This window comes from Lygodium microphyllum, chromosome 19 (genome assembly GCF_053477565.2).
Source record: "Lygodium microphyllum isolate KBCC chromosome 19, Lygodium_microphyllum_v1.1.10, whole genome shotgun sequence".
In the NCBI taxonomy this organism is placed as follows: domain Eukaryota; kingdom Viridiplantae; phylum Streptophyta; class Polypodiopsida; order Schizaeales; family Lygodiaceae; genus Lygodium; species Lygodium microphyllum.
Genome location: NC_141153.1, coordinates 64217712 through 64245067, shown reverse-complemented (window position 1 = coordinate 64245067; position 27356 = coordinate 64217712). Strand labels below are relative to the sequence as shown.

At 41.1% G+C, this 27356-nt stretch overlaps 1 protein-coding gene across 3 annotated transcripts in view; it reads left to right on the top strand.

The window, feature by feature from the left end:
* LOC148019960 (putative phospholipid-transporting ATPase 9) overlaps nt 1–27356 on the top strand; it is a 98710-nt gene that overhangs the window by 42051 nt on the left and 29303 nt on the right. For 2 of the 3 annotated variants that reach the window (XM_087700179.1, XM_087700181.1), the window contains 6 exons: nt 5479–6836; nt 7047–7157; nt 18937–19213; nt 19267–19379; nt 19482–19590; nt 19676–19885. In XM_087700179.1, coding sequence (XP_087556305.1) covers nt 5479–6836; nt 7047–7157; nt 18937–19213; nt 19267–19379; nt 19482–19590; nt 19676–19885 — 2178 coding nt within the window. The remainder of the gene's footprint in view (nt 1–5478; nt 6837–7046; nt 7158–18936; nt 19214–19266; nt 19380–19481; nt 19591–19675; nt 19886–27356) is intronic. The other variant, XM_087700180.1, reaches the window with a different exon arrangement.

Below are 27356 nucleotides of genomic sequence, written 5' to 3'. Positions count from 1 at the left end.
AAGCTTTCCTTGAGGGACTCCATTCTCATAGGTCCACTTAGATATGTAGAGGCAAGCTCCAAGGGTGCGGTAGATTGCCTCAAAGCCTTGCTGGGAATGGCATCACAATGCTGTTTCCCACAAATGTAAGATACACACGATTCATGGCTCATCAAAATGTCTGGCATACCTTGAACAGGCTGTCCCTAGAAGCCTTCCGAAGGTAATCATAGTTTAGGTGGCCAAACTGAGAGCTCGGATTGTGTTTGAGAGGTAAGAAGAAGAGAGGTCAAGGCTAAAGGAGACCTTAGCTTGTAGACTCCATTCTCCTCATAACAAGAAGAAAGTACCTGTCTCGATGCACGATCAAGATTATGAAACAAATCCTTGTCAAACTCAACCAAGAGGTTGAGGGCACAAATCTTGTGTGTCGAAAGCAAATGGTAACCCAAGCCTATCGCATAAAGCACCTCTAAAGTATGGGTATCTTCTCTGAATAGGGACAGAAGAGCTATCGCCGATGAGAATCTTTCCATGCAAAGGCCGCAAATGGGCAATGCCTCTTTGCAGAAGGAGTTATGTGTCGAGAGACACCACTATCAACAATCTACTTATGAGGATGTGGGGCTGTTAACGCAACATGAGAAGCCTTAGGGATCGATTCCTGAAGCACCTCCAAGTGGAGGAAGGCAATTGATGAGGAAGCAGGCATTGCTCCTGAATCCTTTGAAGACTTCTCCTCTTCCCCTTGTCCTTCTTGTCCTTGTGGCAGTAATCCTTCTTCCACTGACCTGTCTTGCCATAGATATGACAAGTGAAATCCTTTTCTTTGTCCTTTGATTTGTCTTCCTCCTCCTTTTGTTCCTTCCTCTTCTTTTGAGAGGACTGACCTGTCAATGCTTTTGATTTGGAAGCATTCTTTTGTTTCAATTGCTCTTCCTAGTCCAAATCCATAGGAACCAAGTCTTCCCAACGAAGAGTCTCTGAACGCCTTGAAGCAATCAAGGCGGAGTAAAATGCACTCTCTCGGGGTAATAATTGAGAAAGAAGAGTTATCGCGTTGTCCTTCGAGGTAATCGCCTTCCTTGTGTTCTAGACTTGCATTTGCAATTGTAGAAGCTTATTGACATACTCCCTCATAGAGGAAGACTTGTTAGGACTCAAAGTCCTAATCTAAACCTCCATAGACACCCACTTCATCACGGTTATGTGATTGTACATCTAATCAAGCTCTAGCCATATGTCCCAAGCCACGGTCAATGTTCAATGTGAGCAATGATGGCTAGAGTGTAGGAGAGAGGGGAAAGAATGGATACAGGAATTCAATTTGACTCAATTTTCCTATACCTTCATCAACTCGACTTTCTCATTTTGAAGAAAGTTTGGAGGCATCACAAGCTATAGGATGGTCTATAGCCTAGGTCATAAGCTCTGCCAAATCGTAAGAGTCCAGGATGACAAGCATCATTACACATCATATGCGGTGAAAATGAACACGAGAGAAAGGGAGAGAGAAAAGAGATAGAAGAACACAATAATTTGTAGTCAATGAATGCTGAAATGAAGAGGGCAGATATACAAGGGCTGTCAATGTATCTCCTTGAGCCGTATCTCTCCCACCAGCACTTGGAAAGCAAGTGAGGAGGGTAGGTTGCCACTTGGGGCTAAGTAGGAGGAAATAATGCAATAAAATAATGTTGGCGGCCAATAAAATTGGCCGACCTGATCAGAAAACTGCCGACTACACCACAAATGAATAAAATGATCAGCCAATAAGTATCTAGCTACTACGTGGCATCATCACGTGCCTGATAAATTACAATGTGCCTGCTGAAAATGCCCATTGACTAATAGGAATAATAAATAATGCCCTCTAAGAGTACCTTCGAGAGAACTGACTGCACCAATGGTAACTTGAGAAATGCTAGTCCAGGGGATGACTAATCTCTAACACCTTGTACATTCTGGTGTGAACACTCCCTTATCCCATGGGTAGTTTTTACCTTCTAGTTGGAGAAGGTTTTTTTCCCTGTGTGAACACCCATCAGTGGGTGTGGTACTTAGTACCTTAGGGATTGTACTTTCATAGGGATTGTACTTTCATTCATTCTCACATAGTGGATATGACCTTCTGGCACTCTCGTCTCTCTTGCTGTTCACTTGTTCACTATGAGTGTGTGTGAATGTTTGTGTGCTGCTAAACCCTAACCGAACAAATTTCTCACCCAAGGAACAAATTGGAGACCAATCCCCTTTAGAATCAAGGGGTGAATTGAATTGAAGACTTGCTTTGCTGTCCATGCTGGGCAGCAAGGGGCATGGGAAATTAAGGGAGAGTGGAGAGCAATCTTGATGTACTTCAATCGATTTCAATTCAAGCTAAAGGAATACTGCAAGGGACATCAAATTTTGCGGCTAATCGGGTGTCCATTGTTCAAGATTGATCAATAACAATTTCATTTTAGTTTATGTAAATTTCATGCTTGCTCTAATTAGTGTTTAATTAAGTCATTACCACCCTTTCCTTGAAAGGAAGGCTGAGGTTGGAACTCAATATCCTTGCCCAATTGTTGGCTGAGGCATAGGGACATAACCAGAAGGTCCACTAGGAATTGCATGTTGGCAAACTGCCGTACCAAATGGTCAACACTTGAGAGGGGTAATGTGTGGGTAGTTAACCCATGTGAAGGATATCTTGAAAGTGCTTGGTTTGGAGGACCAGCCTCCAATATTGGTGTACTCTTACTTCTACTTCTATTCTTCTCAGTCTCACTCCTACTCACCCTTTCAACTAGTATTAGACTGGGCACTAGGTAGACCAAAGACGAGGACCTAAAAGGAAAAGTAGTAGTCCCCCAATGTTGTTTGTGGTGTACTAGGTGGAAAGGTGAAAGATGATGTGAATGATGGTATAAATGAAGGTGTAGAAGCAGCAAAAGAAAAGGGTGGGATGCGGATTTGAAATTAGTATAGATGAAACGGGAGTGAATGCATTAGATTGATTTTGAGAAATTGATGGTGGAAATTGAAATGTAGATGAAGATGGAAATAAAGATGAAGTACCAACAGCAGAGTGATTATGAGAAGCAAGACTGAAAGAAGGAAAGCTGGAAGAAGAAGTGCCTGCTTTTTTTCTTATAACCACTTGTACGTGTTTTAACATGCAGAACTTGCTCCTCTTCAGGACTTATTCCATAGTCAACAAACTGAAATTTATATTTTCTTCATAACCTGGTCTAGAAACTTGGATAGAAGTAGGAGCAAAAGAAAAAGAAGAATAAAAGTATAGAAGTAGGAGCAAAAGAAAAAGAAGAATAAAAGTAGAAACTTGTGTACCTTGCACTGGCGGAGATGGATCAGGCTGAAAGAATGGAACATACTTAGTGTTTCTTTCTCCAATAAGGGGGCCCCATCCTAGATGGAAGCTCTGATGATCATGCAATATCTTCATATTTATGCACAACATCTAAACTGAAAGATTCATATTTACCTTCAATGGTTTGTTGGGCTTAATGCATAAGAATCAAGTCATATTCAGCCCGTGAGATCTTGAATGGTCGGTAGGAAGCATGGTAGTCAGTTATTTCAAATTAGGGTTTGGCTTATGAAACATAGACACTCTCTAAGAAAGTATGGTAATATACTGTAAAATTTGGTAATGCATGTTTTGGGGCTGTTTTAAAGAGTTAATTGAATATTCTAAGGTTGTAATGCATTTTTTAGCTCAATGGACAATGCGACACTGGCTACTTCTTGTTGATCCAAAAAAGAATTCCCAAATCCAAAGAGAAACAATAATCAGAAATTGATTTACTAGAAATAGTGCCTCCTCTCCATTGTGAGCCACTATGTCCATACCCAACTTAGTCTACTGCTTGTGTAAATCCTTAAGTTGCGTTATTGCTAGGTTTTTTAAAGTCTAGGTGAGGAGCTTGAAGGTTTATGTGATCACAATCTAGACACTGTAGTTTTTCTTTTTTTAAGTGCAAGTATATTTTAGCACAAAAATAGAGGTGAATTTTCTGCCAATTTGGCACCCATTGATCGGCATCCTCTCTCCTCTTTGCCAAGGCAGTTCCCAATAGTAGTGTCATTGAGCTTCTTTATGGAGTTGGCCTTGGTCCTCATTGGATCATTAAACTGGGATCCTAGTTCTCCACGTAATCTCTATATTTTTTTCTTCTAGAGTTATGGTTCATAAATTTCATGTTTAAAGTTTAAATTGAAGAGGGGATTGAAAGTTTAGTAATTTTGTTCACTCTTTTACTAGCATATGATACCGCTCTAGTGTACCAAGACATGTTTCACTCATCATTTGAGTCTCAGCTACAAAGGCATAATGCATTTATCACCTCACACATGGTATTGCATTTCATCAATGACCATTTGTCATTCTTCCACTCGATTGCATCCTATTTCTTTGTTTTCTGTGAGGGAGGGAGTTGTTATTCCCATCAGCTCATTCATTGTATCAGAGTGGGTTTCTTTGCACTATTATACTGTTGATTACATTTATTGACTCCACAGTCTGCTGACAAAAGCTGTCATTCATTGTATTAGAGCAAGTTTCTTTGTGCTATCATACTGTTGATTACAATTTATTGACTTGGCACTCTGCTTATAAAAGTTGTCTTTGTCTATATGAAGACTTGACATCGGATAAAAACTTCAAAACTTTAATAGGAAATATGACTAGTATAGCACCTGAGAAAACACCAAAGCAGAGAACCTGCACAATGAAAAAAGAGTGTGAACACACACTTTGTAACCTGTTGTCTATATTGGAAGCAGCTATGCAATTGCAAAGGGACTTGTTAGAATACACACTTATTGTCACTGAGCCAAGAAGCAGAGAGGGCTGAGAGAAACTTTTAGGAAAAACGGCTGAGACCGCAACTGCTAAAAACTGAAAATTGGACTGGCAATACCTAGGTGGCAACAATACAAACAGCTATACAGGCGACCTGTTCCTGAAATAAAGTTTGTAAGAATATTTTGATTCTAAGTAAGTCTGATTTCTGGTTTGAAAAGTAAGTCTGATTTCTGGTTTGAAAGGTGCGGGGCTTAGCATGCCCATGCATATGAGACAGATCATGCAAACCAGGCATCTTTGTTTGTTGGAAATGGGACTTGGCTTCCACAAATAAAGTTCAGGGCTTCATCCCTGTAGCAAATCTTCTGGCTATAGCAGTCTGTGTTTGTGTGGGCCACTTATTGCATAGCTATTGATGTTCTTGTATCCTTAAAATGTGGCTTCCTTGTTTTAAATTTGCTTTTGAACGTGCACTTTCTTTCTGCAAAATGTTTGTAGTTTGTATTGATGATTTTCTATTCCCAAGTTCAAGTATGGTTTAAGACTTGCTTGTTGAAAATTTTAAATTAGCAAGGGTCTTTTATTCTTAACTTTAATGTATTTGGTTCAAATCATATTTATTTCTTCCTAGTTATTTATGATGAGAGTTTTTGACACAAAGATCCTCAACTTGGACCAATGTACAGGATCTAGATGTCAACAATCGGAAAGTTTTGGTGCATCAGCGAGATGGGAAATTTGAGCCCCTAGAGTGGAAAAAAGTAAAGGTTGGGCATATCGTGAAAGTTGAGAAGGACAGTTTCTTCCCAGCTGATCTTCTATTGCTTTCATCCAGTTACGAAGATGGGATTTGTTACGTTGAAACAATGAACCTTGATGGTGAAACAAACCTGAAATTAAAGCGTTCACTTGAATCCACAATGAATCTACAAGAAGATTCACAGTTTGCAACTTTTTCTGCTGATGTGTATTGTGAGGATCCAAACCCAGAGCTGTACAGTTTTGTTGGAATTTTGAAACTCTCAAATGAGAATCCTAGCTCGGAACCTTCTGTATATTCTTTAGGGCCACAACAGATCCTATTGCGAGATTCTAAACTAAGGAACACAAATTTTATTTATGGAGCTGTGATTTTCAGTGGTCCTGACACAAAAGTAATGCAGAATGCAACTCCCCCACCTTCAAAAAGAAGTCGCATTGAGAAAAGGATGGATCTCATCATCTATCTCCTTTTTTTTGTTTTATTTCTTATGTCTGCTGTTGGATCAGTAGTTTTTGGTATTATCACTTGGAGACAAACACCTCTGTGGTGGTACTTGAGACCAGATGACACAACGATCTACTTTAACCCAAGACGTTCTGTTGTTGCAGCTTTGTTACACCTTGTGACTGCACTCATACTGTATGGTTACCTCATACCCATTTCTCTTTATGTATCCATTGAAATAGTTAAGGTTGCACAGGCCATGTTCATAAATCAAGACATTGAAATGTATGATGAAGAAACCGATACTCCTGCTCGTGCACGGACATCAAATTTGAATGAGGAGCTTGGCCAAGTAGACACAATTCTTTCAGATAAGACAGGGACTTTGACCTGCAATGTAATGGAGTTTGTGAAATGCTCCATTGGTGGTGTTTCTTACGGTCATGGGGTGACAGAGGTTGAGATTGCTGCAGCTCAAAGGCAAGGAAAGAATGTATCTTCTGAGGAAGAAATTGAAACAATAGGTGCTGTAGTTGAAGACAATAAACATCAGGTGAAAGGATTTAATCTGAAGGATGAGCGACTGATGAACTATAATTGGGTTCACCAAGAAAATGCTTCAGAAATTCAACTTTTCTTCCGTATTTTAGCAGTATGCAATACTGTGGTACCTGAAGAGGATCAGGAAACTGGTGAGATCAAATATGAGGCTGAATCTCCTGATGAAGCAGCCTTTGTGGTTGCTGCACGAGAACTGGGATTTGAATTGTGTAAGCGTACACAATCAAGTGTAATAGTGAAAGAGCTTGATCTTGCAACAGGCCAAAGGGTAGAAAGGTAGGTAATTCTCATCCCACTCGTCAGCTAGTCTCTTTACTTGCAGGATCCAAATTTCTACAATGTAGATACATGGAATGAGTTCCTTTGTTGACAAATGTGGCAAATGTCAGAGTAGCTTTAGTTGGCTCTATATTCTGTTGTGTTTGAAGACGTGTGGATGGAAAGGCCCTTTGAACAATACTTTATTATTTCTATATTCATTTGCAGGGAGTATAGAATACTCGAACTGTTGGAATTTAGTAGTGCAAGAAAGCGGATGTCAGTTTTGGTGAAGGATGAAGAAGAGAAATTGTATCTTTTCTGCAAGGGTGCTGACAGGTAATCTTTTTTGACTAGTCCTGAAGAAAATAGCCTCGTTGAGGATCATTTTTCGTTTAGTATTATTTAACTCAACTAGTGTCTTATGTTTGTTTATCTTGAAATGATAGCATTGTTAGGCTTTGTGAAGAGACCTGCATGATACGGTAGTCTCATTTCAGTAGGAACTTGTTTATTTCTGAAATTTTGCAGCTATGTTTGTCTCAGGATTGATAGAATTGTACATTTTCAAGGGTACTTTATCTTAGTTTTCTAATCTTTGCACGTACCCTTTTCCACTTCTGCTGATGTTCCTTGAAATGGGCCACAGCTTTGCCTCTTTTAACCAGCATTAGGTTTTTCTTTAAAGCCATTGAGAGATACAATGTATCTGTGAAAGTATGGCATTGATCGAAATTGCTATGAAGCTTTTTTTTGGTGGGCAAACAAGTCCACACAGAGCAGATTCACTTTGATATTACTTTTTTTCAATTTCGTCTTGATAAAAAGTACGAGTGTCATCTGCAAGTCTGGGCTTTGTCCGAAAGATGCTTGAGTTTTCATATTCTTATTTCAATCCTGACATGAGAACCTATGCAAAGGGCAGGTAATGCTTGATTCTTGAACTTTGCCTTTCAGAGGCATTTAGCTGCCATGCATATACAAACCCAAGATGTTGCGATAATAATTTTTACTGCTGTAATGTGTACCCATGATAGTGATGATTAAATGATTCATGGTTGTTAGGTACAATATAATATCGTAAGACAATATACGGTACAAAATGGTACTTTTAAGATTCTATAAGATATTGTACAATACTGGTATGAAAAAAACTTGATTGATTAAAAACTACAAATAAATTAAAATAGCAATGCCATTAGATTATATAAGATGAATATGTGAGATTAAAAGCCAAAATTGGCATATGTTGGCGGTCACATATGCAACATGGGCTACAACTTATAAGCTACGTGGATAGGAGCGGATACACAAGAGAGAGAGAGGCATAGAATGAGAGATCACTATCATCATTGTCATTAGCACCACCATTTGCATTAGAGTGCTCATCAAGAGAGTTTGAAGATGACTCCTTAGAGGTAGATGGTGAGACACTCTTGTACTGATTCTCACTTGTGAGCAAATGTTGGCTCCCTAGGCAATGGCTCTCCAGGCAATGGCTCTCTAGGCAAGGGGGGATGTAATCATGAGGCACAAGATTGAAGCTACTTATGCTCATCCCACTCATTCTATACGGTCGACACCACCATCTAGATAAGGGCGGACGACATCTCATAAAGGTACTCCAAAAATAACCACATGAAAGCAAATGGAGTTGAAGAAGGCTTCTTCAACTGGAGCCTGTTATGCTTGTGATACATTGGAAGTACCTTTACCTTTATTGTGAAAAAGGTGACAATTGATGTAGCTTTAAGCACCACCCTCTTTACCCACTTGAGCTTCTTTATATCCGCTATGAGCAAGTCAGTACAAATAGCTTACACATGGAGTCCATACAATCGTGGGAAACTCTATCTCAAGGAAGTGGCCCACGATGCGTTGACAATTGGATGCATTGTTGGCAATGACTTGCACCACATTTGAGGTGGCAACCTACATGCACAATGCTTTGCACAGAGAGAGAGAGAGAGAGAGAGAGAGAGAGAGAGAGAGAGAGAGAGAGAGAGAGACTTCATGATTATTAATAAACATGAAACTTGAAAGCTCAAGAAAGTAATAACTTTGAAATGACAATGCATATCTCAATTATGGCTATGTCGAATGTGTTGGTAGATAACATGCTCCTTGTTTTCCTCCTCCTCTTGTTGCTATCTACGACCCATAAAAAGTATGTGCAAAGTGGACAAGACACAAGTATGTCGATGCCTCGTTTGCTTTGGTCACTCCATTTGTTGGTGAGAATGAAGCAAACCATATTTCATCCATGCGGCTCATGTAAGATCAAGGGCTCTATCAATCCTTTTTCTCCATCAATTTTCTTGGTTCGCATGTCCTTCTAGGTGACATTGGTCCATCCTTCGCATGGACCTACATTGGTGATGGCTTATACCATCTTCTTTCATTGCTCTTGTCATAGTTGTTAGGTACGATACATACGGTATGATAAAATACGGTACTAAATTGTATCTTATGATTTTATAAGGTACGATATTATATTAGTATAACAACAAATTTTAACTTGGTTAAAAAAAATTAAATCATTAAATGATAGAATACATATTTAAAGTGAAAATACCAATTTCATTAGAAAATAAGATGAATACATGAGGGTGGCCCTCGTGGTTGCATGTGTTGTTCACAACATGTGATACAATTAGAGTCTAAAGACTAGTACATACATGGAGAATGGATCATAGTGGCATGTGGATACAAAGATAGTAGATACAAAAAAAAGAGACCTATAAATCTATAGATTATGATGAGGCATCACTATCATCATCATCATCATTATCATCATGAGAACCATCTGAGTGCTCATCAAGAGAGTCTGAAGATGACTCCTTAGCGTCGGATGATGAGACATTCTCATACACATCCTCATTGACGAGGTTACCATCATCATTAAATGAGGGCTTCCTAGACGCCGGCTGTGGAGGCAAGGGGGGGATGTCATCATGAGACACGGGATGGGAGCTACTAGAGCCTCGCCTTACATATGTCAGCAAGCCACTCGAACCACCTCTCCTAGATGTTGAAGGGTGCCGAAAGACCATGCGCGTGCTACCACCTACTCGAACTCCTCACCAATGAGCATGCTGACTGTGAGTGTCACGAGATTCTGTTGCTATAAGCTCTCTATAGAGCTCTGCAAAGATTATCTTCTCCTTCTCATCTATCACCTGATGTACCCTCGGAAGAGTGTCGCCCGTCAACTTGAATGTATTAACATTCAACTACACAATGGACATAAGATTGTAAATGCTAAAGTCTAAATTATAAAGTATAAACTTTAAAGTTTAAGACAACTAATTTTAAATTTTATGGTTAAGTGGTTACTTGCTTTGGACTACCCATGCTCATCGTAGTCCTCATGATGTATAGGTTAGTGCGGCAATAGACTAGTCGCTCTTAACTATTGTGTGCTAAGCCGATTGCGAATCTTCATGTGAATGAGAGAATAGGCACTCTAGTTTTGCTCACATGCATATGAAGAGCAATCCTGAGCAAGGACTCTGTGTTAGAGCCTGACAGATCTGGACTGAGTGAGATGAGGGTGAGCGTGTCAGATATTGCACAGAGAGTAGAGAGCAGTAGAGAGGAGTGTGAGCACGACACAATGGATGTTCGGTACAAAAACGAGTGTACCACTTTTTTAGGTTTTGATGATATATAAAGTACAAGAGTGTATGGGTCACACCCGAACATTGTAAAAGGCACGGTGAGCCTTTATTCCCAACAACCTCTCACCTAAAGGCAATGGGCCTGAAGGTAGAGAGAAGAATTAGCTAAGTCTATGTATGTACAAAGCTGAAAGTCTGGCGGCAATGAGCAAACGCTCAGCTAAAAGACCCTTTGTGAAAAGGTTTGCAGGGTTATCATCTGTATGTACCTTAACAAGCTCAATGCCCTTGGTGTCAAGTACATCCCTGATAAAGTGATACTTCACCTGTATGTGCTTTGTCTTTGCGTGAAAGACAACATTCCATGCTAGCATGATAGCACTCTAACTGTCACAGTGGAGGATAGGAACCTCTATAATACCAAGCTCTCTTACCAGATATGAAAGCCATAAAGCCTCTTTGCATGCCTTAGTGGCAGCCACATATTCTACCTATGTAGTAGACAATGCGATACACTTTTGCAGCCTAGATATCTAAGAGATTGCTCCACCTGTGAATATGAACACATATCCTGAAGTAGATTTCCTGCAATCAGGATGGCCAACATAGTCTGCATCCGTAAACCCAACAATAGATGACTTTTACTTACCAAAATAGATATACAAATCCTTTGTGCCCTTAGGGTATCTCATGATACCCTTCAGTGCTTCCCAATGCTTTTTGCCAAGATATGCCATGTATCTGCTAACCACTCCCACTGCAAATGGAATGTCAGGATGTGTAGCAACCATAGCATACATCAAGCTACCAACAACTGAAGCATAGGGTATCTTGGCCATTTCAGCCTTTCCATCATCTGATGTAGGGCTGTCATCTGCACTAAGTTTCACATATGGAGGCAATGGTATACTAATGGCTTTTTTTTCCTCCATATTGAAATGCTACAAAACTTTAGTGACAGACTCCTGCTGTGATAGATAAAGAAGACCCTTCGATTTGTCTCTGAGTATACGCATGCCAAGAATGTGATTGGCCTCACCAAGTTCCTTCATATCAAAGCTATTGTGTAAATTCTGCTTCAAGGAGTGCAAGGCATGAACATCCTTGCCTTCAATCAACATGTCATCCACATACAAAACCAAGAGAATAAGACTGCGATCTGTTGCCTTCTTGGTGTATAAGTAGCGATCGATTTGAGAACGATGAAATCCTTGATATTACATGAATGTATCAAATTTGTGATGCCGTTCTCGTGGTGCTTGCTTCAGCCCATACAAACTCTTGTTGAGTTTACATACCATGTGCTCTTTTTACTCTGTAGCAAAACCTTCAGGCTATTGCATATAGATCTCCTCATGCAGATCGCCATGTAAGAAATCAGTTTTTACATCCATTTGTATGAGTTCCATGTCTTCAGATGCAACCAAGCCCAACATGGTTCGCAAAGTAATCATTTTGACTACATGAGAAAAGATTTCATCAAAATCAATTCCATGTTCTTGCTTGTACCCTTTAGCAACCAGGCATGCCTTGTACTTTGGCAAAGAACTAGAAGTGACTTTCATTTTGTAAACCCATTTGCAGGGTAGCACTTTTTGTCCTTTTGGCACATGCACCAAATCCTAGGTGCCATTCTTCATGCGGGATTCCATCTCTGATAGCATTGCTTTGTGCCATTTCTTACTTTCTAGTCTGTCCATTGCTTTTTGGAAGCATGACGGTTTTCCACAATTTGTTAACATGGCATAATCAGCCACATAGTTTACAGCAGGCACGAACCTATTTGGCTGTTTTTGCACTCTGGTCGACCTACGGACCCAATGGTCAAGATTTGCTGGCTGTTCAGCCTGCAAATCTGCATTAGCAGCTTGCTGTTCTGCTAGTTCATGTTGTTCCAAAGGCACATGTTCTTGCTGAATTTGTGGGACATTATGGGCAAGATCCTACTGATCATTTTCAGCATCATTCCTTGCACCTTCAGGGACGTTTACAGCAGGTATTTGCTACTGTCTATGGGGCATTCTTTGCTGTCCTATTGGTATATCCTCCCGGAATACAACCCTTTTGACCTTCTCTGTTCTTTCGGGCTGTTTGTACATGCCATCTTCCCAGAAGATAAAATCATTGCTGCATACTACTTTTCTTTTCTCGGGATCTCATAATGATACCCCATCTCATCTTCATCACTATATCCTAGGAAAATACATTTATAGGACTTTGGCTCAAGTTTGTTGCGTTATTCATTGCAAATGTGCACAAATGCCTTGCAGCCAAACACTCTCAGGTGAGCATACGAAGGTGGCTTGCGCGACCACTCTTCTTGAGGGACCCCCCCCCCCCCCCCCCCCCCCCCCCCCCGACTTGTTTGGTGACCGATTAATCAAGTGTACGGCTGTCATAACAGCCTCTGCCCAAAATCCATGAGGTAAAGAAGCATGTGATAGCATTGTACGGACCTTGTCTTGAATGGTCCTGTTCATATGGTTTGCAACACCATTTTGGGGCAGATTATGAGGGGCAGTAAGCTCCCTTTTAATCCCTTTCCTGTCACAAAAGTCCTGAAAGGCTTTGGACACATATTCCCCACCATTGTCAGAGTGAAGGCATTTTAATGTCTTGCTGGTCTGATTTTCAGCAAGTTCCAGGAACTTTTTAAATTGATCGAAGGCCTCGTCTTTGCGACGGATTGGGTAAACCTGTACTTTGCGTGTGGCATCATCAACAAAGGTAATGAAATACTTCTTCCCCCCTAAAGATAATCCTGGCATTTGACATACATCTGAATGTACCAACTCTAAGGGTGAAGACTTCAGAGAGAGAGATTTTTAATGTGACGTTTGAGCATGTTTACCATAAATACAATGATCGCATTGTTCAAAATCAGCATACCTCAAAGACAGTAAATAACCCAAACGAGAGAGCATTTTCATTTCAGATTGACTCATGTGTCCCAACCGGCTATGTCACAAAGAAACACTTGGCTGCTTAGTTATGGCGACTACATGGTCACGCACACTAGATACATGCAAAGGATACAAGGTATCACTTTTGGACCCCTTGGCAACAATGCGAGAGCCCTTACAGATTTTCCATTTGCTATCCCCAAAGGTGGTGTGATAGCCTTCATCATCTAGTTGCGCAGTGCTTATCAAGCTCTTCTTGAGCTAAGGTACATGTCTCACATTATGCAAAACAAACACAGAGCCATGCTGAAATTCTAGTTTCACACTGGCAATGCCTGCAATTTTACATGCATAGTTATCCCCCAAGTGGACAACACCATGTACACCACCATTGTAGTCAGAGAACCTGTCATGATGTGGTGTGATGTGAAAGGATGCACTTGAATCAAGTATCCAAGTGTGCATATCATCCTCAAAATTTTCATTCAATGCTTGTGCACTCAAAGAAGAAGCAAGAAGTACGTCACCATCACTGTCTGTATGATGAGTGACTACATTAACCTCTTCTATTTTCACATTGTTCTTTTTGCTAGGCTGGCTGTCCCTTTTTTCAGCCTTGTTATCTTCAGTGTTTTTGTTTTTGCTCTTCTCTTTCTTCAATTGAAAACAGTCTCGTTTGTAGTGCCCTTTTTTGCCACAATGATGGCACTCCACATTTTTTCCACGAGACTTGCTGCGTGCTCTATTTTCAGAACTGCCCTTCTAGTGGGTAATGCATTAGAAGACTTGTTTGCTGAGTTATTTTGCCTATTGAGTTCTTCCATCAGCAAAGAACTCTCCACATCAGAGTATAACAACTGAGCATTTGAATTACTCAAAGCTGTCCTGAAAGTATCCTAACTTTCAAGCAAAGTACATAGCAAGAAAGTGGCCTTGAACTCTTCATCAATATGAAAATCCCAAGCAATCAGCTGACTGAAAATTGAGTTAAACTCATTCAAATGTACAGACATGGCTGTACCTTCTTTCATGCGAAAGTCCATTAAATTTTTCAGCCAATAATCCTTGCTGGCTACACTTTTCTGAGCATATAATTCTTCAAGCCTTTGCCACATTGCCTTTGCCACATTGCATATGCTGAATTCAGCTTCTCAATGTTAAAGAGCAAGTTGTTTGCCACCAGTGAGAGCTTAATGGTAGAGCAAGCAAGCTCGTCCAAGTCATCCCACTTGTCTTGTTCCTTGTCTCTTGGTTTGATTCCCTTTGTTTTGATGGGCTTTACATGTGTCTTTTGCACCAAGACATTGTAGCATGGTTTTTGCCAAATTGCAAAATTATGTGCACCCTCAAGCTTCTTAATGTGCAAAAGATTATTGCTGTCACTGTTTCCAGCCATAATTTACAGTCCCAAATTAACTAACCAGTCACCAAAGGCAAGCCCAAATGTGACACAAGTAACCACGGTACACAAAAGTACCACCAACCAGCAATAAAAAAATCCCGAGATTGTAGAAGTTTCAGATCTGCAAATAGATTTTCAGAATTAAAAGGTGTCTATTGCTGCACTCCTCAAGCAATACGTGACAGATTTAGGGACCAAGCCACCAGTTACGTGTGAAATTCCCAAAATTTCATTGCAATTTCTGCTCCAAAGGTATTCCCAGGCACAAATTTGACAATTTTGATCAAAAGTCCCAAATTTTTAGAGGGTAATCCGTCCAGATTGCATCAATACATGTACCCAAGTGCATGTACCAAACATTTGTTGCACAAATTGAAGGGATTTTGCAAAAGCCCCAAATTTATTGGGTTCAAAGTGCACAAATTTTAGTGAAATTGAAGAAATTCCACTAAAAAGTGAAAATCCCGAAAATTTCCGAGACCCGTGTACTCAATGTCTGCAATTTATGGGTCTAGAGTCACTGAAGTATGTGGCAGGCACAAAATCTGGAGAAGCCCCAAATTTCCAGTGGCAAATTTGCACGGATTTGTGTTTAGTGCTTGCGCAGTGAACGTCTGGTAGAGAAGGGAGAGAAAATAGAAATTTCAGATTTAAAAAAAAATGTTGACTTGCTCGTCCCGTCTTCTGCCTGGCCACGGTGGACTGGTCGCTGCGTGCAAGTCTCGTGGCGTGCTGGTCCAGGTCGTGTGTGCCGGTTCCGTCTACCTATCTGCGTGCCGCCAGTTGCCAGACCCCTCGTCGACGTGTCGCATGACACGAGTATGACACTTGTCGCTGGCCCCGTTTGATGCTTGCACTGCTTGCGTGCGTGTCGCTTGGGCTTGACGATTGTCTCTGCCCATAGCTAGTGCCTGTGCACCGACCATGGCTGTTGACTGTAGCTGATGACTACTGTCTATCACTGTCGATATTGCGAGTGCCTGCGTGAACCATCAGCTCTGATACCAGTTTGTTAGCGCTCGGATCTAGACTGAGTGAGCTGAGGGTGAATGCGTTAGATATTGCACAGAGAGTAGAGAGCAGTAGAGAGGAGTGTGAGCATGACACAATGGATGTTCATTACAAAAATGAGTGTACCACTTTTTTAGGTTTTGATAATATATAAAGTACAAGCGTGTAAGGGTGCGTTCACACCCGAGTACTGTAAAAGGCACAATGAGCCTTTATTCCCAACACTCTCATGGCTAAGGGTTGAAGGGTCTCCAGTGCTTGTCCATAAGTGACTGTCTTCTCCAACAAGTGGGAGAAGCAAAAGCCACATGCCTTCTCTGATCCGCATAGCATCCTAGCTCTTGTAGCACTGCATTGTGGTCATCCATAGGAACCACACGAGTCAAATAAGCAAGTTGGTTCGAATGGAGGTCTTTATCATCCATGACCGCTAGTGACTTGTAGGCCGCATGGATAGGCTTATGCATCCATGCCTATCTCCTCTTTGCTATCTCTAGATCATGTGCATGCTATGTCTCTGTGATCATCGTGCTAGCACGTGTCTCCACTAATGCCTCTCTAAAGAAGCGAATGAGAAGGCCCATGGTGGATTCCTCGCAGTCACTCATACCTAACACTCTATAAAAGGGAGTCACAATAATGATAATGACATGGACTTTTTGCCAAAATTACTCATTGAGGCATAAGCGCCGCATGGCTTTGGCCTCCTCTGTCTCATGCTCATGCCACTCATTCCATAAAGTGGACACCATTGTCAAGGTGGACCGCACCTCTCCGCACCTCATAAAGGTGCTCGAGCAACAACCACATGTAAGCAAACTGAGTTGAAGAAGGCTTCTTCAACTCAAGTGTGCTGTGCTCATGATACATTGCAAGCGCCTTTAACTTACTGTGAAGAAGGTGACAATTGATGTGGCTTTGTAGACCACCCTCTACACCCACTTGAGCTTCCTGATGTCCTCCATGAGCAAGTCTAAACAATCACTTGCACATGGAGTTCACACAATCATGGGAAACTCAGTCTCAAGCAAACAGCCCATTTGTTGACAATTCGATACATTGTCGGTAATTACTTGCAACACATTCGAGGGCCCCACCTACAACCACAAATTACAAGTAACAATATTTGGAGGCTAGAGAGAGAAAGAGATGAGGGGATGCTTGAGCCTTGATCCTTGAGCCTTGAGCCTTGATAGGGTGCAGGAAAGAGGAGAGAGTGAGAGGCCAGAGCTTCACGAATCACAAATCACCATTGAGATTCAAGATCCAAGAGAGGGAGATGAGAATGGAAAATGCTTGCTGAATTGATGTAGAATTATGGAGGAGAGTCAAAGAGGGGTCAACTGTCAAATAGGGCTGCTAGTTGGATGGGATCCAAGGGGGGATGGGGGAGGAGTGCATAGCTGGAAAAGGGTGTGGGCTGAAGTATCCAAGGCTTCCTACCCTCCTAAAGTGCCACGTAGGATGACACAGACCTAGAAACACGGTGGGAACACGCAGGAACACGGAGAAGTGTGCCAGAAATGGCCAGTTTGATCGTATGAATTCGTACCGATATGTACCGTATCGCATGGTACGAACAGGACTGTACGATGTATGGAGGCAACTATGGCTCTTGCATGAGGACATTAAATGCGGGATTGCACTCAGTGAGGGTGCTTGCAATCTCAATGACACAAGTTATTGCCATTCTCTAAGATAGGCAACCGATCTGCACATATTACCAAGGGTTTGGGAGAGAGTGAATTGCCTCTTACGTTCGAGTCTTCATCATGCGTGGCGGTTGGTGCCGACGTGCCACCTTCTCTAATAGATCCCCTTCTCATCTTGGTGAGAATCTCATTTGTGATGTTTTGAGGGATCTCCTTGCATGGAGCAACTTGCTCTCCTGTCTTTGAAAGATGTTGAGAAGTTGGGTTGCATCATTTGTATAGCGCTTCTTGCAATACTTGCGCCTCCAATGGTGGGAGTTGGACTTCTTTGTGCCCTTGTCCACACGGATGGTGTGCAAAGTGTAGGCCTTGTGTTTCTTAGGAGTTGCGTGCTATGATGCCAATGGATGCTTTTTGGGGGGGAGGGGGGGAAGAGAGGGAGAGTGAGAGGCTTGAGAGAGAGAGGCAGAGGATTTGGGGAGGGTGAGATTTAGAGGCTTGGAAGTTAGAGAGAGAGGGGGGGTGGGAGAGGCTTGAATCTAGAAATTTAGATAGATTGAGATCTGATACTTGAAGAGGAAGAGTTTTTTTTTTTGTGGGGGGGGGGGGGAGGGAGGGGAGATTGCAAGCTTGCTTGTTGAATGATGCTTAGAAGAGGGAGATTCAAATGCTGAAAGCTTGCTGGCTTGGTGTGGAAGGATGGAGGGGAGAAGCTCCTTTTCTAGTTTAGAAGGGCCAAGACTGTTGGAAACTTGGAGGTGGAGAAGAGAGGAATCCAAAAGCCGCTGGAATCGACTAGGGCTGGAATCCAAGGGCTTAAGTGTGTTAGAAGCCGGCTACGTATGGAATCCAAGGTAGCTTTGGGGGGGTGTGCACAGCTGGAAAGGGTGGAGCAAGTGGGATCCAAGGCCCCTTGGCTGGGACAAAGTGCCACACAGTTGGGACACACAGGCACAATGCGGCAGTCACCCCAGTTAATGCACCCAGATATGTTGGCCGAGAACAGGCAGAAATCCCATATGAAACCATACGGTAGGGACTACAGCTGGAAAGGGGGAAGCAAGTGGGATCCAAGGCCCCTTGGCTGGGACAAAGTGCCACACAGGTGGGACACACAGGCACAATGCGGCAGTCACCCCAGTTAATGCACCCAGATATGTTGGCCAAGAACAGGCAGAAATCCCATATGAAACCATACGGTAGGGACTACATGGAATGAACAGGTCCACGCCACATACGGTGACAACTATGAAGAGATCTAGGCACAATGATTTTGAAATGTACAAGGGGGGGGGGGGGGGGGTGGGTTTATAGCCCTCTCCAGTAGTAAATGATCAGACAGACTAAGGGCAAATCTGGAAACATGTCAATTTATCCTTTCAAGTTAAGATGTATGTGTCCATTTGAGTTTGGCTGCATAAGCCTTCAAACCACTGATGATAGTTGTCTTATTTTCATTCATCTATAAATCTTGTGTTTGCTGTATGCATTTGTCTAGATGTCAAATCACAAGTTTCTTTTGTTTTGTAGTGTTATATTTGAGAGACTGGGAGAGGATGGCAGAAAGTTCGAGAAAGAAACCAGAAAACATATTGCCTACTATGCTGAGGCTGGACTTAGAACTATGGCAGTTGCATACCGTGAATTGGATGCTGCAGAATATGAGTCTTGGAGTAAAGAATTTGCAAAAATAAAAATGTATTTGGGCCCAGACAGAGATCTTAAGTTGGATGAGGCAGCTGAGCTGATAGAGAAGGATCTCATACTACTGGGAGCCACAGCAGTTGAAGACAAGTTACAAAAAGGGGTACGCAGTTATCAGTAGTTTTGAATCACCCATAATATTCTGCGAATGTAAAGTTTGTTCTTGTCATAATATTGCAGGTTCCTCAGTGTATAGATAAACTTGCTCGAGCAGGGATCAAAATCTGGGTTTTGACAGGGGACAAACTGGAAACTGCTATCAACATTGGGTGTGTATCCACTGTATTCAGAATTTGTTGAGTTCTGTTTCAAGGTTGTACAGTGTTTGTTGTGATGGAAAGCTCTAACTGGAGAACTTCCATACTTGGCAGATTTGCGTGCAGTCTTTTGCGCCAAGATATGATACAATTGATTATTTCATTAGATGATGATGTGGTGAAAAAGTCAGAAACCTCTGGAGACAAGGAACACATTAACAAAGTATGTTTGAGAATATGTTTTTTCTTTTCTTCTACTATCTTTATGTATGGGTAGCTCTTAACATTAATGCCAAATGGTTTTACAGGTGAGTGAAGAGAGCATAAAGGAGCAGATTGGCAGTTGTAAGGAGCAGTTTGCTAGTCAAAGAGGAGATAACCAAGCATTTGCACTGATTATTGAAGGCAGGGCTTTGACTTATGTTTTGGGGAAGGCTGATGAAACAAATTTTATGAAGCTAGCTATCAGATGTAGTTCTGTTATCTGCTGTAGGGTATCGCCTAAACAGAAAGCCCTGGTGAGTTGACCTTTGTGTGCTGAAAATAATTGAAGTTTAAGGAAACTTACTTTTGAGCTTCAGAATTTGTACCGATCTGTGCTTTACAGGAAGTATGCAAAACTTTCAAATTCTCTTCCTTTTTTTTCCCCTCTCCCTCTTCATGTGACATTGAGAGAGGAAGGGGCTGGGGAGAACAGGCCCTGAAAGAGAGGCAGATACCTAGCCTGTCACATTTAAGGGACCAAAATGCATCTTGGCTTAACAACTATAGTGGGGCTCGTTCTTTGTTCAAAAAAAGCTGCTTTCATTTCTTTCATGCTTCTGTATATCTATGATGATTGTATTACAGCATGAGTTTTTTGGTTGCATGATGTTTGACAGAAACAAAGTAGTCAATCATGTGATATCAGTTGTAATGCTCTGCCTAATGGCATGAAATGTGACCTTAAAGCTTCCACTGAAACATCATTATGAAAAGAGCTGCTCATTTATTTCATAGTTTTGTATATCTGTGGTTGTCTTCCAGCCCTAAAGGGAGCAGACAAGTTTTTTGGTGGCATGATGCTTGATAGAATCATAGGTGCAATGATGTAATATCAGTGCCAATAGTCCACTTGGTGGCCTGAATGTGACCTCGTAAAGCTTCCCTTGAAACACTGCTGTGAAAAAAGGTAATGGTTTCAGGTGATCTTATCCACCCTGAGCATTTTGGCAAACTCTCTGTGAATCTGCCTTTGAGACAAAACACCTCTGGATTCTGTGGTACTTTGCTATTTTGAAACTAAGTGATGCACAGAGCATTGTTTTTATTTTAATAGCATTAACATGAAATGTATAAGTCTGAACATCTACTTTCAATGATATCATTCATAAATGTACAATACTGAGCTGCAGTTCTAATCTGGAGGAAATATGCAAATATATGCAATTTGGATAAGGAAAATGACCAAAACTTTCCCTGATTTAGGGAAAGTCTGGATGGAGACTCCAAATTTGACTTGCAATTTCCTCCAAGTGTGTCCTGCTTGCTAGCAAATGCATTTCCCTCAACTTTTCCCGAAAGATGGATTTAATATAGGGAAGATTGTTGGAGGAATGCACATGCTACACAACTTGGAAAAGAAGAAGCTTGAGAGGCACAAAGTGTATTGAGTATATCAATACAGAAGATTTATAAGACTAAGTTACCTTACAATGAATAGGCATATATACAAGGTCGAAAATAACTTAGAGAGGGAAAAAAGAGGCAACAAAATGTCATAGATATCTTGTGAGTGTATATTTGTCTCTTTGGTACATGAAAGTAAAGGTTGAACAATATCTTTCACAAAGACAATATCACTGTTGGCCAAAATCTGCTTAGTTTGTGAATGGTATAACTTATAACCTTTGTTTTTAGTACTGTACGCAACAAAAATGCATTTTACAATTTTTATCATCCAATTTGTTGCCTTCTTGCACTAATACTTAAGCATAAGCCTAGCAACCAGTTTGTATAAATGAGCAACAGATGGCTTTTTGCCATGCTGAGTCTCATATAGGGTAACAGACCTGCAATGTCTTAGTGGGAAGCTAGAAACTGTGGCAAAGCTTGACTTTACATGCATCATGCTATCTCAATGAGAGATTTGTTCTTTCTCTCAACTATACCTTTCTGCTGTGGTGTACATTGGTGTTTTATCCAACATTTAGCTAGACGTGCATTTATTTCCTTGGACATCTACACCCCCCCTTGGTTAGATTGGAGGGTGCCACTTTACATTCTAGTAACTTTTTAGCCATGCTTGCAAACAACTTGAAGCACAAAAATACTTTGGACTCAGCTTTCGAACTGAAAGATGGTGTTTGCATTGGACCACGAACATTGTTGTGTACAAGCTGCACTTTCTGTGAGAACACAGCACATTGAACCAACTTTTGAAAGGAACTATGTTGTATTTTACCCAGCATGCAGTCCTCTCAAATGCGTTTTGTAAGTTTCTTAATAATAGGCAATGAAGACATCATATCATATTTCCACAAGTGCAACAAACTAGCAAAATTCAGATGACCAAAATGCGTGTGCCAATGTTTTGCATCTGAATGGCGTGTGAATTTGTAATTACACATGCCATGTCTTCCGCACATTTACCATACTAATTGAGGTTGTGTAGCCCATGATATAGTGAACCAAATGGAATAATTGTATCACCACAAGAGAGATCATGAATTGTATCACCACAAGAGAGAGAATGAATTAAATTTGTTATCAACAAATTTGACAATCAGGCCAATTTTGGTAAGTACAAAAATTGACAACAAATTCTTCTTGAACTTTGGCACGTGGAATATATTTGTTAAGTATGAAAGTACTTTCATTTTCAGCAATCAACACAAATTTACCAACTCCTTTAACAAGATAAGGGGAGTTATTGGCACATGTGATGGCCCCTACCCTTAGGGGCAAACTTGAAAGAAGTGAATGGACTATGTTGAGAAGTAATATGCTTAGTGGCATCACTATTAAAGTACCGTATATTCGAATCCACAATAGACATGCAAGAATCATGTAAAGAATGTTCATAATTGCATTGTGAACTAAATGCTCACTCTGTATCTTGCACAACGTTTGTAGATTTTGCAACAGTTATAATAGCTTCTTTTTGCTCAGCCTTTTTCGTAGCCAATTTAGGAAAAACCTTAATGATATAATCTTTTGCTTCATAGTACTTGCAATAGATGTTACTTTCATTTTCTCCTCATCATTATTAATCTTCTGTGTCTAGCCACAAAAGCTTGATCTGTAACACATATAATGAACTTGTTTTACTGAGATTGTTTTTCTTGCAGCAAAACAAAAATAAACTCGTTAAATGACAAAGCATTGAAATGGTCTTTCATCATTATACAAAAAGAAGATGCAAAACTGTGATAAGAATCAGGAAGGTGATTGAAAATAGTCTATACAAGTAAATTGTGTAGCAAAATTTCATTTGCAGCAACAATTGTTGCTTAAGATCTTTTATCTTTGTGAAAAATTGTCCATGAAGTCACCTTTATCCATATGTTCACTCTCTAATTGCTTATATACATAAGCACCATGTGTGAAAAAATGCATTAAAAGCAAAAAGCACAAAACCAATTGTATGACAAAGCATAGATTGATAAACTTAGAACAAGTAACTCAGAGACAATGAACACAATGAATAATAAAGTGAATGAATAATGAATATACAACGCTCATGCAACAACCACACTATGCAGTGAATATTGAACCTTCAACTCTCGTATCTTTGGGATCAAGGTAGAGGTTATGAGCTGTAGAGTGTGTCGTACTCCGAACGGATGTTGAATTGCAGCAAAGGTAGCCTTTGTGTGTCGAACATTTGCAAATGCAGCCAACGAAGGTTGTATTTGATGCAGACAGCAGTGTAGGAGAGAGTGAGAGACTAAAGATGCAGGTACTTGAGAAGAGAGAAAATCTGCACAATAGTTGTTAGGTGCAAACGCAATAAACAGTAGTGAGAGAATGTCAAGGCGGCAGCTAGAAACCCAAAACGTAGCTTTCAGAGGAGAGAAATGATGATGGCGAGAACAACTAGCTGATGGCGATAGCTGCCAACTATAGGTGATAGCTGCAAACATGCGAGGAAGGCTGAAATCAAGCGCTAGATGGTAGCAAGTGGTTGGTGGAAGCTTTGATCGTGATGTCCTCCACAAACGGGTGTCGGCTGTAGAGTTACGGCTCGTGAAACCTACAGAAACGAGATTGAGAGAGAGTGGTAGACTGCATGTATATGTATAGAAAGTTTGGGGCACCCAAATTAGGGTTTTACATGTGGGACACAGCAACTCTCTAGGATCGCATTTCTTTTTAAAATAAGAGGTTTTTTCATTAATTAAGCGTGTTTTGGGGTTGTTATGGCGATAGCTGCCAACTGTAGGTGACAGCTGCAAACATGCGAGGAAGGCTGAAATCAGGCGCTAGATGGTAGCAGGTGGTGAAACCTACAGAAACGAGATTGAGAGAGAGTGGTAGACTGCATGTATATGTATACAAAGTTTGGGGCACCCAAATCAGGGTTTTACATGTGGGACACAGCAACTCTCTAGGATCGCATTTCTTTTTAAAATAAGAGGTTTTTTCATTAATTAAGCGTGTTTTGGGGTTGTTATGGCGATAGCTGCCAACTGTAGGTGACAGCTGCAAACATGCGAGGAAGGCTGAAATCAGGCGCTAGATGGTAGCAGGTGGTTGGTGGAAGCTCTGATCGTGATGCCCTCCACGAACGGGTGTCGGCGGCAGAGTTATGACTCGTGAAATCTACAGAAACGAGATTGAGAGAGAGTGGTAGACTGTATGTATATGTATAGAAAGTTTGGGGCACCCAAATTAGGGTTTTGCATGTGGGGCACAGTAACTCTCTAGGATTGCATTTCTTTTTAAAATAAGAGGTTTTTTCATTAATTAAGCGTGTTTTAGGATTGTTTAAGTCAGGCTAATGCATTTTTAGCTCAACACCATGTGCCTCTTTTCTTCCATAATATAAATGTATAAGTATATCCCAAGCATCTTTACTTATCTTACATGAGAGAATGTGTCGGATTATGGTATGTTTAACGGACAATGCAATCAAGGTACGAGCATCTTTATCTTAGCTAAAATGAATTTACTCAAGAGTAGGTAGTGGTGGTGCTCTACCAATAATTAGAGTAGATTGCAATATTCTCAACAACATCCATTTTTGCCTTTTGCGATGTGCTTGCACCTTCCAAAACACCATTAGGACGTTTTTCAAATAGATAGTTGACTCCATCAACTTGTTCTCAATAGTGAACATTCGGAATACATCATTGTTGCCAGCCATAGCCATTGATTGTAGTTGATGTAAAAGTTTCCTATGTAGAGGAAAAAATGCACAAAATCAGCTTGTGCTATATGGTACAATACAAAGAAAATTATAAGGGCTCTTATGTGCAAAATTGATTGTTGTCACAAAGTTTGCGCAAAGGAACAAAATAGCTTGTGCAATACTATTAGTAGTGCAAACGGAGAAGAATATGAACTTGAATAAAAAATCTAACGATACATGATCCATGGGCACTGTTGAGTCTCAGTAGTTTTTGTTGGCTTGTGAAGGCTTGTCAAATGTCGTCCCAATTGGTGGAAATCCAGTGAATGTTGTGCTAAGAATTGCTCTTAGCCACTTAAACAACCCCAAAACATGCTTATTTTAGGCTTATTTTAGCCAAAACCCTAAAACATGGAGCGGATCGAGAGAGTTAAGTGGGAGGGGATCTAAAATCCTAATTTTCTATAAATTGGCAGCCAGCCCTCCACTCTTCCCCCAATCTCGTTTTTACAGGTTTTAAGTGTTATCAACTTGCTGCCCACACGCCGTTCGCGGAGGATATCTCAGCCCTTGTTGTCCATCACTATTCCCTACAGTTTGGTGCCTGTTTCCAACCCTCCACACGACTAACTGCTGATCATCTGTACTACTGTCATACAGCCTGCCATGTCAGCAAACTGCTGCGTTTGCAGGCCCCAGCTGCCGCCCTGACAGTTTTTTCTCTCATGCTGTAGTCACTGCAGTTTTTTTCTCTCACAAGCTGTCCTGCATGCGTTTTTAGTCTTTCTCTCACCTGCTGCCCGCGTTTTTTGTCTTTCTCTCTCGTCATTGCTGTTTGCATCAGATCCAGCTTTTCACTGCTACGTTTGTTGGTGCTCGACATCCGGAGGCTGCCTTGTTGCGATTTGGGATCCGTTCGGAGTACGACACACTCCTGCTGATTATCCCTGTCTTGATCCTTGAGATACAAGAGTTCGAGGTTCAGTATTCATTCACTGCATAGTGTGTTTGCTGCATAAGCATCGTATTATTAGTAGTCATATCATTTGATTTGTTAACTGTGTTCATTGTCTGTGAGTTATCCTAACCCTAACCCTAACTGTGTTCTTTTATCAGTCTGTGCTTGTCGTATGGTTTCTGTTTATGCTTTTGTGTTAGGGTATTTTCTTTACATGATATGAGATCTTGGTAGTCTCTGAGAAACCTAGGCCTTTGATTTGAGAGCTCGTCGCAAGAAGCAAGAACAACAGTAGGTTCAAATGACTTCGAATACATTAACACCGATTTATTCTCTAGAACAGCCTATGCCGAGAACCGAGCGAGAGTGGGCCGATCAGCTTGCTCCACAAAGTTCTGACATGGTGGAAGACACATCTGTGTACATGGTAGAAAAGATAGGCAAGCTGACTTCTGAAGAATATAAATTGATCATAGCCTATTGACGAAAGAAGATTGAGGAGCTCGACTGAATGATTGCCCTTGAAGAAAAGCTTCTGAATGAAGGTATGCATGATTTTCACTCTTCAGATGTTGCGCATAAGTTTGATGATGTTGCAGTGCCGTCGAGACCTCCATCAAGGATGGGCCTTCCTCTTGGAGAGCAAGATCCGGATTATTTTCCATTTTTCCAGACTCTTCTGTCCTCTCCGATGGAAGGTACTTTTAATTCGTCTTTTGTGTCTTCTTCTTTTACCTCTTCTGTTTTGCAATATATTGGTAGAGATCATGTGGAAGAAAGAGTTCAGTTTGTTGACTACGGAAAAGGTCCTCTTGATGACCGATTCTTGTATGTTAACATATGCTGCGGGGATTATAAGAAAAAGTCAGGTATCTATTCTTCTGCCCTTCCTTTTTTTCCGTCTATTTCACATAATCAGAATGAATTTGGTGTTCCTTTCACTTCATTACATCATCTTCATAGTTTCATTTTCAGTCTTTAAATGATATAAATGAACAAAAAGAATTTGCACCATACACCTCACTTTCAAAACCCACCCATTCCACCACATTCTTCCGTTGCTTCACCACTTCCATTTACACAATTTACATTTTCCTTTCAGACACCTCATGTCGCACCACACATCACACTGGGGGGTTATGGAAACATAGGCACATCCTTTAGGACCTCATCATTCCCTTAGCCAGGTGGTGTTCCACCTACCTCATACACACTTTCGGGATCATTGTAGCTTGGGTATTCCACTCAGTCTCTCTCGAGTGTGGATCAGTTGCCTCCACAGTTTGCCTCCATAGCATTGCCTAGTAGACCTTCTGGTCATATTGTTGTGTCCCAACCTCACTTTGGATAAGGCTACTGTGTCCCAGTGCCTCCACCTACACCGGCACCTTATGGAAAGATTCATGTTCCAGTGCCTCCGCATCAATCGGCACTCATTGGACACTCACAACCTACTTCTGTCTACCCACCTCTTTCCCCTTCCTCTTACTCTTATCAAATATACCCACCTCCATCATCTTTTCCACCATCATCTTACACCACCTACTCGACACCTCATGGTTCTAGCTCATCTTTTGCCAAGAATGCATTTAATGACAAGACTCGTTTTAACGGGTCAAACTTTATTACTTGGTCGAATTTGATGAGACATGTCCTTGACTCATAGAACCTATGGGATCTTGTGCAAGGGTTGAAACCT